The following is a 15330-nucleotide window of genomic DNA, read 5'->3' on the forward strand; positions in this document are numbered from 1 at the left end:
TTTAATATTTAATATAAATTAATTCAATAAATTACAGAATAATCTGATCAAATATATTATATAAAAATTATTCTATTTACAAATATAAAATGTGTTCTCTTTTGGTAACTGAAAGTATTGAAGGTAAATGAAGTAGTGAATCATCTCAAATCGGCTGATTCGGCAAAATGATAACCACAGATATGATTTCTAGTTGATTCTTTATCTGCTTAAGAACGACGGGAATACTAATCCGGTTTTACATGATCCATTGATATGTGAATCGTTCATTGTATTAATTATTCTTTTTTTCTATGAACTAAACCCGTATGGTATGATCGTGATGAAGATAGAAAGTTTATATAAAAATATATTAATAATCCAGAATAATTTGAGACTCATTTTAGATAATATTTCACATAATAATAATTTATTTTTAATATAATGTCAATACTTGACATTATGATTAGAGATGAAAATGACCAAATTTTACGGTAATTTATTCGGTAAATTAATCAATAATTTTTGGAAAATAATTTGATATAAAGGCATTCATCCTTTTTAATTAAATTAAATTCAAAATTTAGTTTAATTAAATTCAAAACACTTTATTTAACTCATATTTTCATTTTGATATTACATATCGATATTCAATATGTAACATTAATATGTACAATATTATTATTTCTTTTAATTATTTTATATTAAATATATGACAATGAAAAGACTAGGTACATAGTTTAAACTAAAGAAACTTCAAGTTTTTTTTATTAGAATTTTGAAGAAAATGTAACAAATGCAATGATCTTAAATTATTCTGTACATACTTTTTTTAATTGTATTTTTATATTTTTTATTTTACAAAAACTTATGAAACTTTCATTTATTTGTTTGCTATTTTAGCAACTAGACTATTAAAGTTTTTATTAAAGAAAAACAAAGACACAATTATGCATCAAAAATAAAATAATGTTTCTATAATTGCTACTGCCAGAATATCTAAATAGAAATATAGAATAATTTTAAATAAGGCAATAAAAAGCTAGATTTTAAAACAAGGAATTATGTAAAAAATATTAGAATTTTTAATCTGCATCGCTTTCTATTTTTTTGGCCTCTGTATCAAATCTTTAGGGAACCATATATAATTGAAAACAGATTTTAACATCGATTAGATTTTGTGTTTAAATTTAATGAACAGGCCTATTATTATTCAATTAGCGATATTCTCGATGAGAATATTAAAAGAATATTATTTTATATTATGTATTAATGTGAAAAACATAAATAAAACCTATTTGTTCATAAAAATAAAAAAACAAATTTTATTCAAAATTACCAATAAATTATTATTTTACCGCAATTATATATAGACTTACTTTGAAACATATTGCCTCACATTTTCACTGTTTACAAATTTTTATTATTATTATTATATAACTATCAATCTTGGCTTAGGCTCCAACGAATAAATCCAAGGATAGATGTAAATCAGCCAGTGTGAGCCAATACAGGTTAGACATATGTGAAATCATATATTTTCTTCTTGAGAAAAATTGACAAACGTTTCAATTGGATCTTCGATTGGATCTTCCTCAATGTAAAAATAAAAATAAAATCGGTAACGTATAAATTAAATAAAAAGATGTGATGCGAAGCAAATTAAAGTATTTCATTAACATATATATTCATAAAATGATAACAATGCTTTACTTTAAATACGAAGCGCCACTACGGTCTGAATGTTAAGATGTTGAACTGTTGATTGTTAAGATGTTGAACGTTGATTTGGACCGTCGATGATGGAAACATATATTTTTGTCGATAATAGCCATTGAATAAGAATCTAAATCTTGTTATATTTGCAAGTTTTAATCTTACATTATAATTCTTCATTTCCACTGTTAAGTTTTCGAATAAATGAAATTTCAGAAATGATAATTGCATTACGGTATGGTTATCGGACTTTCAACGCAATCAATTTGAAATATTAATAATCCCTCAAATTTCCCAAATTAATCTTAAAAAACTGTAATAAATTAATTGCGAAAAATATTGCCTCGGCCAGGAGTCGAACCCGGATCTCTTGCATTCCGTGCGAGATAATAATGCTGTCTGTCGTATCTAACAAAATACTCAAATCTAACATTTCAGATTATCTGTAATTTAATAAAGTCGAATAAGTCATTAAAACATAAATCAATTGAATAAAAAACTTAATAATGTTAACGAGAGGTATAAGATAAGACATGTTAGCACAAAGACGTTCAAAGAGTACATGAGAGGTCAAAATCAATTGTCGTTAGTCATAGATATAAAATATAATGATAATATTCTATATAAAACATAGTGATAAATAAATATAATAATATACATGTTTTATACAATAAAAAATACAATAGGAAAAATAAAATATGGAAATGTCAAATCTTTTTAAAGATCTTGGTAATTAATCTAGAAATTCTGTGTTTTCCTGCACATTTAGACCATTCTTTTGTTTGTTAATAAAAATTGATTCTGAAATGAATCGTTTATTATAATTCTTTTCCGTCTGAAATTTTTGTGTGATTCCAGTTAAGATAATGATTAAGTTTCAATCTATGTTCAGAAATTATGGATTTTTGTTTTGTATTCCTTTTGATATGATTATGATGTTCATTTAATCTGGTCTTAAGCAATAGTTTCATCTGTCCTACGTAGGATGCATCACATTCCTGACAATTAACTTTGTATACTACGTTGGTTTGTGAAAGTGATGTTAATTTGTCTTTTTGATTTCTAATGGAAGAATTCAGTTTGTTTAATCCCATATAGGTAAGACGAACTGCTCTGTTATTCTTGAAAAATCGTTTGAATTTTTCTGATATTGATGGAACATAAGGTATTGTGAAAAATGTAGTAAAATTTTTGTTTGTCTGTTATTCGTGTGAGTTACATTGTTATTCTCTAGATTTTTTTAAACAATCTCTTTTTGATGATGTTAGAAAGCTCCAAGAGATATCCGTTATTTAGTAAAATGTTGATTATTTTATGGAAATTTAATTCGTGAAATTTTGAATGTGATAAGATTAATACTACCCATTAATCCCGTAATAGTACCTATTTTTTGACTTAATGGGACATAAAAAATACCTAATTTAAATATCTTGAAGAGGATGTAAGTTTTTGAGTTTGCGATTTAAACTCACATGAATAACGAAGAACAGTAGACAAAAATTTGAATTTTTTTTTTCTGCAGCTTATAATTAATATCCGTATTCATAACTATGACTACATTTCCTTTGTCGCATTCATGATCTTTCGATGATAAGTATGCTTGTTTTCATGTTAGCCACTGGCCTTCATTCTGGTAAAGCTTAATTTGCGTGCGAAAGGTCAACATTAAGCAATACTTATCGTAGCGATTTGCGCAAGAGATTAACGTGACTCTAAAACTTTTAAACACTACGGGTTAATAGCCCGAATTCCAACAAAGTTCTCAAACATGAACACGTAGGTAAATTTTCTTCTATGGAATATTACGCATGTTCGACCTCGCGTGAGACGAGTTGTTCCACAAGTTTGGACAATTAACAATTCTCTCTCTCTCTCTTTCTCTCTCTCTCTCTCTCTCTCTCTCTCTCTCTGTCTCTCTCCCCCCCCCTCTCTCAAATGCAGGAATGACGGACTTAAACATTTCACGAGGACGTTGATTTGGACCGTCGATGATGGAAACATATATTTTTGTCGATAATAGCCATTGAATAAGAATCTAAATCTTGTTATATTTGCAAGTTTTAATCTTACATTATAATTCTTCATTTTCACTGTTAAGTTTTCACATAAATTATATAATATCATTACATATTATTTATACTTATACAATGCCCACCAAAAGTTCCGGGCCGGCTGAATCTATCTCAGAAAGTATGCATTTTAAAAAAAAATGTTTCCGACAAGAATTGTAGGATTTAAAAAAATCTATTATGATTATGATTCAGTTTTGAGAATTTTTTTCTCAAAAACATATATCTAAATAAGAAAATAAACAAATATCTTAATCAAAATATTTTTCTTCATAATAAAATCATATCAAAAAATATACAACAATGGGCATTAGAAATCAATTTTCTTTTATCGGCGGTTATTGCTGTTTACTTTCCTCTGAAGTGAATTGTATTCTTTATAGATTTAATTCTTTTCATCAAAGATTGTTTTGGAAGTTTACTTTGGAAGTGGTAACTCGGTTAATTCTTTGGACACAACTATTATTTTAAGGGGTGACAGTTTAATATTCGACTGGGACTAAAAACCAACTTTTTCGAGCAGATTTTTAAATTTTTAATCTCAACATCTTATTTCCCAAAAGAGAGCATTATATTAAATTTAATTGACAGGACCTCTTTCTATCTTTTACATAATTCCACAAAAAGAATTCATAATCAATATTTTATTGGAAAACAACTGTCCTTCGGATTTTATTTTTAAGATCTTGAAGGAGAAATTAAAAAATTAATTAATAAATCAAAAAACTATAATAATTAGCAGAAAAACATTCAAAAAGAAAAAATCAAGTGGTTTATCATTTCATTTATCAATAATATTTCTATTATAAATTCAACAAATTTATCAACGGCAAAAAGTTTGGCATTACAGTATTAATAAGTTTAATCAGTTTAATCAGTTTATCAAAGTACATAAAAATTCTCCCAAAATTGTTCAAAAGGAATATCATATACAAGATCAATTGCAGGGATTGCGATGCATCTTATATTGGTCAGATGGGTAGAAAAAATTAATGACAAGATTATCGTATTTAACATATTTGTAAAAAGACCTCGTCTCATTCGATCATTATCGATTATAGAATTTTATTCTTCGTAATAATCGGTATATGTAAGAACAATAACGCTTTTTTCAAGCAACGTGTACAAACAATAATAAATGATTTTATGCTCCTTGTCATGTCATCTTTATTTAACGTTTGGTACAATAAGGATTATAAAACAACAAGGATGTAACATCCAGGGAGCATCCAGGTGAGAATCCGAACACAGCTTAATTAATAAGATCTCGGTGGTCTAATAGCTTAGAATGCTAGTACGAAATATAAGAGATCCGATCGAGATAATATTTTTCGCAATAAATTTATTTAGAGTTTTTCAGCACATCCTTTTAATATGATACAATTAGTATTTATTACATTACGGTCTTAATAAAATCATTTATTATTGTTTATTATTGTTTATACACGCTATCTGAAAAAAGTGTTGTACCTACATATATCGATTATTGCGAAGAATATTACTAAGGCCTCGGTGGTCTAATAGTTTAGGATGCTCGTATGAAATACAAGAGATCCAGGTTCATGTTCCGGAGGTAACATTTTTCGTAATAAATTTATTTTATGTTTTTCAGCATATTAATATCCTTCTAATATGATACTGGATTAAACATCAAAATTTGTTTATCAATTTAATTTAATTTATGATATTATTTCAATAGTTTAAATGCATTTGTAAGTTCGAAAAACTAATTCGTCACGCAGTTTGAATAGCTACAAATATATGCATGTACATATAGAATTATTTAAAGCATTAAAGCTCTAGCTTCGATCGTTATAGTAATATTACTTGCAATTAATATTTACATTACTTAATAAAATTACTTAATAAAATCATTTATTACCCATTTTTCATCCAATAACAATTCGATACAAAAAACTCCTTTTTTTGTCTAGCGATCAACGAAATACAAATGTTCAATTGATTCGCAATGGCATTTTCTAATAATTGATGTGGAACCTATTTTCCTTCTTTCCCATATCATGTAAATTTAGTAACTGTTGTATGATTAATATTTAATTTTCTAGCAAGTTCTGAAGTGGATTGTGTTGGATTTTCGTCTAATAATGTTTACAAATCAGCATTTTCTAGCTTTTTTTTATTGTCCCGAGCAAATCTTTGTTAACATTGAAATCATCACTTTTGAATCGTCTGAATAATATTCAAATGTCTTAATTGATGAAATAACATTATCATAAGTTTTTATCAGAATTCTATGACCTTCAACATTTTCTTTTTAAAAAATAAAAGCATGTCGAAAATGTTCTTTAGGAAGCTCATTTTTTAAATGGTGTAAACACGATATTTACTGCATCTATTATTAGTAAATGACTAAATATCATGGAGAGTAATAGTAAAGCATTAAGAAACAATAGCTGGATTGGAAAGTTGTCTTCGACAACACTAACATTAAATCTCTTGCAAAACCCTCAAAACTCTTAAATCACATTCCTAATATTTAATGATCTTCAATTTGATCTTGGACGGAGTCACCAATGTCAGATCAAAGTCACATCAATTTTTTTTAATTAAACACTCTTTTTGATTCCAGAATCTAATAACTGATGTCAAAAACTTTTCAAAACGCTACAATAAAGTTCATTTTCATTAAGTATTTTTCGAGTTAAAAGACTCGTAAGTTACATTATTAATATTACCTAAAATGTCTGATCGATGACTAAAATCTCTTAAATGTTATTCAGAATCATGCCTTGGATAATATATGTAAAATCAAGGTCATCGGAAATGATTTCTCTTATTTTCATTTTTAAGATCTTAAGATTTTCAATGATCTTAATCTTAACAAATGTTATCTAAGGCCTGAACATTCAAGGTTTTAGATATCTTAAGTAATATTAATAATGGCGGTTGCCATCACTAGGCACATTAATATCAATATGGCTTGTAAACAACGTGCCTAGAGACGAAGAACATCTCTTTGGGTGGTCTTATTCCGCTGCGTGCTTTTATTTGACGATAGGTCGGGCGAATTTGACTGTTTTCATGAATTAATATCTCATTAAGCGAAATGGTATTGCAACATGGTAAAGAACTTTTCGACTTAGTTTAGTCCGCTCTATCTAATACAAGAGCGCTTTGCCAAAAATTGCGAGACATTCTGTATATACAGGGTGTCCCAGAATGACCACCAAATATCTGTGTACTGGTAGAGCCGATTAAACTAAATTGAAAAGTTCTTTACCATTTTATAATATTTATAATAATTAAGATATTAATTACTAAAGATCGTTAAATATTGATTTTCCATATTTTTTTACTTAAATACTCAGTTTTACAGAAAAACAGCAAAAAATTTATTTTTTTTTCATAGAGATCTAGGAATTTTTTCAGAATTTTTTACCAACTTAGTACTGCATTTTCTTATTGATAACTATTTTCACCAACATGAGAAAATGCGGAACTAAAACATTCTGAAAAAATTTTCAGAATTATATGAAAAAAAAATAAACAAATCATTTTTGTCACTTGCTGTTTTTCTGTAATAGTATTTGAATAAAAAATTATAAAAAACCAATATCCGACGATTTTTAAATGAATATCTTGTTAACTGTTGCAAAAATTGCAAAATGGTAAAAGACTTTTTGATTCGATTTAGTTCGCTCCACTACGAAATATTTGATAATTATTCTGAGACGCCCTGTATAATATATAATATACACTCACCTTTCGTTTTAAAGGGCCTGGAAGATTGTGAGTATCCGCGTGATCCATTTCCATTGACAGCCGCCACACGAAACTGATACCAGTGTCCTGTTTTCAGCCTACCTCGAAGGGTCGCATGTGGTTTCGTTGACACGTGACATACAGTCCAAGAACTCAATCTAGATTCTATGAACCTAGGGCCGACCAAATGACGCTCTTCGACTAAATACCGAATATCCCTGTCATTGTCGTTAGCGGATACGTTACTGATCCCTGACCTGCTATTGCGCCATGTTAGAAGTACTAGATTCCTCTTTTGCTGTTGTATCTGTAGATTCTCGGGTATAACTGGCAGATCTAATTTAAATTGAACATCGTTATTCATAATAAATAAATAGTCTTACAGTAGAATTAACAAGCTTTTTATACATTTGCAGACTTTTTAATTAAGAGTCATTTTTTATAATTATAGCGTCAAATTCATAATTAGAACATCGAATTAGAGCACATTTCATTAATTTTTCTTATTTCTCACATATTTATGACATTAATTATCTTTGTAATTCATTTTTAAATTTCAACTCGAGCAAAACAAAGTCCATTTAAAATTAAATAAGGAAGGTCCTAATATCTATCCTATTATATTTCTACACTGTAAAAAAAGATCAGGAAATTAGACTTCGAATTGAGGTAAATCAATTCAATCTCAGAGTTAAATATAGCGAATTAACTGTCGGGTCAAGAAACATTTTAACTTCCTTTAATATCTTTCTTGTGTTAAATAAACATTTATTTGATAATGTTCTTGAGGCTTCCACAGGTGTTTTCTATATAAAAATTATGCGTTTCGCAGATTTCCTCTATGTCCAGATTCATTCTTGGAATGCCAACGTTTCATGAACCTTGCAGTCCACTTCTGAGTATCAGGCTACTCCTCGCCCTGATGAAGGACCTGATGAAGTTTCTTCCTCAAAGTACTCCATGAAAATGTTAGCATTTACAAAAGAGATAAGAGATTGCCTTCTGAAATTTGTTCGTAAAATTGGTTGTTATACAAGAAGTTAAGCAGTGCTTAGCAGGATGAAATCGAATGAGACTTCATATGAGACTTTTATTATGTTTAATATGTCTTTTACTGGGACTTGATGAAAAAGGATTCTACGTCGAAACTTACAGGCATATCTGTAGGATAAGCATGTCCTGTGGACAAGTATACATTGGAAAAACCGGGAGAATGGTCAACTTACCCTGGTGGAAAAATATTGCTGAAATTATTATTAATTTTGGAACACTTTTCAATAAAATTTTAGCATTTCAGCAAAATTTTAGCGATTTTTAGCTGAAAAATTAATTTTCAGAAAAATTTCAGCAAAATTTTCAGACAAATTTCAACAAGAATATCAGAGAAATTTTAGAAAATTTCAGAGAAATTTCGATTGTATTTCAGTGATTTTTCAGTATGTTGACTGAAAAATTCAATTTCAGTGATTTCAGAAATTTCAGCAAATTTTCAGCAATTTCGTTGAAATATTCCAAAACGTGAAATAATTTAGCTTTTTCCACCAGGATACGGATAAAAAAACACCAACGTATCAGATTAAAATACACCATGCAGTCGGCATTATTAGAATACAACATCGCATAGGACAAATACTATTTGAACAAAACGACCACAATAGCCAACATTACAACACACTTTCTAAGAAAGTATAAAGAGGCTATAAAGTATACAAATACCCTAACAATCTAAATAGAGACAATGGCAATGACAATATAAATAAAATATGGAAGACCATTCTCCCAGTTATTGAAGATCGACCGATTTTCCCCATCTTTCCTCCACCCACACCCTCATTCTCTTCTTCCTCTCCCCCCCCAACAAGCAATTATATATAAAGAGAATAGCCCGGAGGCTGGAGAAATACCTCAGTATCAGACTGCTCCTCGTTCTGATAAAGTGAATTACAAGAAACATTGGCATTCCAAGAATGGATCTGGACGGAGAAAATCCGCAAAATCGCATAATCTTCATATAAAAAGCATCCGTGGAAGTCTCAAGAATATTATCATTAAAATTATTTCTATAAAATATTTATAAGTTGACTAAATTATTATTGATAGTAAATGAACATAATTGTATCGTCAATTAAAATAATTTTATAAGTATGAAAATAATCTGCAGTAGAATAGATTGATTTTAAACATTTGACTGGACTGTTCTACAAAGTAACGAAAATTCAATGAATTATTGATAGTAATAATTTTGAAATAATTTCTACTTTGTCTCCAAGTAAAGTAGACTTTATAATTTATCTAATACAATTAATTGAATTTATCATTAAATGTTCGATCCCGTTATTTTGTAAAATGATTTAATTAATAATAAACCTTCTATCATATAGATCGAGTGATTAGTAGCCGTCTTGAAAAAAAAATATTATCGCATGATAAAAAGTGTATAAAAGACCATTTGATTTTCGCTTTATATGGGTAGATAGACATTGAATCTCTCTTACACGCGTAATCTATTGATTGAGCTCTACAAAACGTTCTCTCCTCTTAAATTAAAGTACCGTTAATAATTTATTGAATTCTTATTACTTATAAGTCCTGTTACTTTTATGTTACATTTATGTTCATTCACTACATTTTGTATTTGTGTTAGAAGTGATCCACTCAAATTCTGATTAAATTTTAAATTTTGTGTTAAATTTTTAATATATTCGAATTTTAATTTAATAATATGATTGTGTTATTTGAATACTTTGTATTAAGTTAAGATTTAACATTTTTCAGTATTAAAATAATACAATTTATGGATAAGTAAACAAATAACATAGAAATAATGTAGTTTTAAAACATAAATTCTAAGAATAAATGAATAAAATGTGTTTGTTGATTTAATATATTATAAATGTTAATTTTATTGAAGAAATATATTCTGTACAACTAGTTACATATTTTATATGTATATGTAAAAAGATATTTTGTGTTATTTCCTCTTTGTAACAGTAAATATCTGTTAAATCTATATATTGTAAATATGTAATGTTAAATATATGTTATCACAAAAGCATCGTCTAAACTACGAATGTAAAAATAGCATCTAATTTCAATTAAATTTAACATAAATATGTCAATTTAACATAAAGTTTGTTTTTAAACTGTGTCAAAGTATTATTTGCTTCTTGTGTTAATTTTTTACATAATATTTGTGTTACTTTGTAACATATTCATTTTATGTTAAATTAATACAAAAATTTGAGTAGACCGTTTGAGACATGTGAAATGTGTTAAATAATTTAAATGTGTTAAATTTTTTTTACTATATACCAGTAATGATTTAGTCAACTTTGTAAAAAATATGCTTATGATTATTACCGCTCCATCATTGAATTATGTAAATAGTTCAATGTACTTTTCTTCATGATTGATTTGATCTCTATATAGATGTAGATTTATTATTATTACGCAGTTAAATCATTCTTATAGTAGTTGAATGAATATTTAATACTAATACTTAATCATATTTCGGTCAATCATATACTTTGATTAAACTTTTGAGTATATTTTATTACGTGAAGTTATTCATCTAATTAGTGAAGTTATTATTGTGTAATTTTTTATTCTTCTTGATTTGATTATATTTCACTTAACTCAAGTCGCGCAACCTCACATTTAGTTCTTTCCAGTCCAAGTATTTTTTACTGTAAAACTTACTTTTTTTCAGACTAAAAGTCTTCATCTTTATGACTCGTTTTTGCAATTTATGAAATTGCTAATCTGCATGATACAGATACGAATGGGAAATAAATACATGATTTACAAAGGCTGTGTTCCAAAATGGCCTACCAGTATTGAAAACCTATATTATACATAATATAAACTGTGTAGCATTATCAATGTTGACAGTAAATTTGGGGCCCAAAATAACAACTGCCATACTCACCATTTCGATTGTCCAAACCAATGGGATGCATGCATGTGATGCCACAATCGTGGGAACAACACTTTGCCAAATCCGGACAGCGGGAGTCATCGATGCAGGCGATCAAACAAGCAGCTTCGAAGGGCGTCATGGACATTCTCTCAGGACAATAACCAGGTTTCGTATAATTCGACACCAAGCAATTTTCCACGCACTACAGCATGATGACAAAATATGATGAGAAAGGATTCATTTAAACATATTCATTCCTAACTTTTTCTGTACATCTGACATTTTTTTCCTGACATCTTATTATTAAAAAATATATCACTGCATATATATTTTATAAGATTTTGTAAAAAATGTTTTAAACAATCTTTTTTAATATTTTACTAAAATTATTATTGATGAAAGCTGTAAAGTGTGTATATGCGCGCGCGCGCGCGCGCGCGCGTGTGTGTGTGTGTGTGTGTGTGTGTGTGTGTGTGTGTGTGTACATATCTTATTTTTGTTGATTTATATTTTACTTTTTCATCCAGCGACTCAAACTATTTCTTTACCATTTCTTCAACGAGGCAGGTTTATCGAACTTAATTGAAATGCTTTCGATCTGCTCTTCATTTCTCGATCCGATTCAATCCCGAAAAAAAATACGGCCAATCGTCGTGTAAAAAGGAAAAATAAAAATACAACAAATCGCTGCCGATGGTGAGTTTTACCACGATTGAGAGCTTCCCTGTCATTTTCGTGGAAGCCAATTCTCGCTGCATAGTTACGAAACTGCTGATCCTCGATTCTGTTCAAATACGAAATGCGAATCCGGATACTTTAAACGAGCTTCGGGGCGTATTCCTGATCATCAGGACGAAGATGCTCTTTCATATATACAATATATATATATTATATATATATATATTTATAATATATATATATATTTCAACCTAATATATAGGCATTCCAGTAATTTGTTGTTTTTATGCCGTCATCATTTTTGTACAATGTAGATACGAGAAAACAGATCCGGCAAAGTCGACTAAAAAATGCAACATTTAAAATAAACGTCGACGACATGTAAAACATATGATTACAAGCGTAATATGATGTCTGCAAAATGTCATTAAGCTTAGCAACTGAAAGCAAATTTTCAAAGTCTCGTTAAAATAAGTACCTATATTGTATCAAATTTCAAGATTGATTCACTTCATCAAAACCTGCATTAAAATAGACATATCGCGGAAGAGTCGTGAGTCGTCATTTATAATTGTAACGCAGCATGTTTCCTTCACAGAGCTATGCCGGATGTTGGTTGGTTTATAGTTTGCTATATTGTTTGTATAGAGACTTAGTGACATATGTGTGTAACTAGATAGGCCATAAAGAATCACTTGAAGAAAATACATTATTCTTACTACAAACAAACGATTTTGACGAAGCTATTACTTAGTGCGATTTTTGTTGCATATAAAGTGTGATATATAATCAAAGCATCTTTATCGATAATTATTATAAATAATCATAAAAATCATATATGACTTTTCACATCATATCTCTTATTCTAAATCACGAGTATTTATATAATATTTTTATAATAAACTTTATAAAAAAAAGAATAAATAGCATGTAAAAGATTTTTTCTGAAATGTAATATTGTATAAGTACAAACAATATGATTTATACAGCTAATTTATAAAAATTATACAAAAAAAATAGTGTAAATATACTAGATAAATGTTTAAAATATTTAAATGCATTAAACGCACGATGTTATTAAGCAACATGACATAATTTGTCGTTACGAGCTTTAAAGATTATTTTAAAAATCAAATATTTGAATATGCATAAGAAGGTGAACGTATTAAATATTAATTTTTATAGTAATTGTCAGAAATATTAGGTATGGGAAAAAGTTCGTGGCATTTTTTTAGAAAAACGCCACGAATGAGATGGCAAAAATGCCATCTAATGGGAAAAACGCCACGAACTTTTTCCCACATCTAATATATATATAATGTAATGTGTAAACTGTAAAATAAATTGCGTACTTTGATTTCCTTTGCATTGATGTCTTATAAAAAAATATCATTAAAAAATGCGAAATTATATATGAGAAATGTTATAAAGAATAAAAAAGTAAAGATTCAAGAATAAAAAAAGTTGTATTGTGAAATGTTTAACATTTAAAAACTGCTATTTTAAAATTTATAAAAAATTGCATAATTACTTGTAAAAAAAATTGGGAAAAGAGCAAATTTATTTTCTTTTTAAATATAATTAGGAAGTGCTAAACTGATGTTGACAGAAATATCCCAGAAGTCAAAAGATCGACGACACTTGATATGTGGATACAGCTGGCGACTTTTGCAACAAATTCTGATAAGATTGCAAAATGACAAATCGCGGGCTCTTCCCGGAGGAAATCCAGGAACATTTTTGAGATCGTTTACTCGTTGTTGCACTGTTACGACCGCGACATATGTCATTCGAACAGTTAGGGAAATTGATTCGTATACTTATTGGCCTACTTTTTACAGATTAAGATTAGAATTACCATTGACCAGGTAATAAAGTTTGCAATGTGAGAAGCATTGTCAGTAGCACCGCGATCAGTATATTGTTAGCGAAATCATACGTATCACATTACCCCTTTATTATGCCTGCTCCTTTTCCCAGAGGATTCTCAGAGACTGTTCGGACACCGCCTAAATAGACTCCCGATGATCCGTACTGTTGCTCTACAGAGCAGAATCATGTTCAGAAACAACAGATTACAACATAATATTTTTTTATTTTGTATAGAAGAAACTAGAAAATTATTAATTGAATATTTTTACACACATAGGCGCGTGCGCGCGCGTACACACACATGCGCATACACAACTGAAGACATATTTTGTGAAGAAAAATTTCGTGTTTTAGGAATCTTTAAAAAACTTATACTTTTATAAAAAACTTATAAAAGAGAGAGAGAGAGAGAGAGAGAGAGAGAAAGAGAGAGAGAGAGAGAGACAGAGAAACCTCCTACTTTAAGATAGGCGCCTAATAAAAAAATTTTTGCTAGATCTGTTAATTCCGCCATGAATGTATTATTCTTAGGTTGAAACTATTAGTAGACTATTTAGTGGAATGCATTATTAGATTGCATTGTAAGCTTGTAGTTATTGTAAAAAGAGATTTTAGGACTTGGATATCTTCAAGTTTCATTGAGGTAAGTCTTTAAATGTTGTTTGTGTATTATTTAATAAAAAGAAAAGTAAATATTTGACAATAAATTCTTCATGTAATAATAGAGTAAGATTATATTAATAGAAAAATATAGGATAAAAATATAGAATATGTTGAATTATTTAATTATAAAAATTGGATTTGATAATCGTAAAGCCGTAAGGCGTAAAACTCATAATATGAAATAGGATACTTCTAATACGAAGTAACCTATATTCCTATCGAATTGATATCCGAATGACAATCGTTGCTGAAGTGTGAATATTATTGTACAGTAATAATAAGGATAAATAATAAAAAGGATAACCGGAATGAATCGAGTATCTGTTTCTATAATGCTTGGTTCCAACTACCTAAAGACGAGTTGTGGATACAATGTATCGTATGGTCATTTTGCGTACATATTGGCTATGTTTATTTGTATTTTAGAAATAAAGTTTTTTATTTAAATAAAGTTTTTTATTGCAATGATGTACTTTGCGCTTTATTACTATCGATTTCTCGGAGTATTTCATATTATGAGCAATTTTTTAACTTTGCGATTTGCTCACTCTTTACATTTCTTTAATTTTCAGAAAAAATAATATTTGAATTAAATTTTAATAATATCTTAAAGCTTTTTAAATTTCTTTTAAAATGATCTATTATTTTTTTAAATTCTGCCCATACATTTCAGTATTGACTCATTGAGTTTATTTTGAGTAAATCTCAAAA

General features: G+C 28.4%; 1 protein-coding gene across 1 annotated transcript in view; it reads right to left on the reverse strand.

Moving 5' to 3' along the window:
* LOC108692184 (anosmin-1) overlaps window positions 1-15330 on the reverse strand; it is a 47665-nt gene that overhangs the window by 12694 nt on the left and 19641 nt on the right. The window contains exons 4-5 of the mRNA XM_018200349.1: window positions 11416-11608; window positions 7488-7823 (exon numbers count right to left, since the gene is read on the reverse strand). Coding sequence (XP_018055838.1) covers window positions 7488-7823; window positions 11416-11608 — 529 coding nt within the window. The remainder of the gene's footprint in view (window positions 1-7487; window positions 7824-11415; window positions 11609-15330) is intronic.

The sequence above is a fragment of the Atta colombica genome, unplaced genomic scaffold, assembly GCF_001594045.1.
Source record: "Atta colombica isolate Treedump-2 unplaced genomic scaffold, Acol1.0 scaffold65, whole genome shotgun sequence".
NCBI classification, from domain to species: Eukaryota; Metazoa; Arthropoda; class Insecta; order Hymenoptera; family Formicidae; genus Atta; species Atta colombica.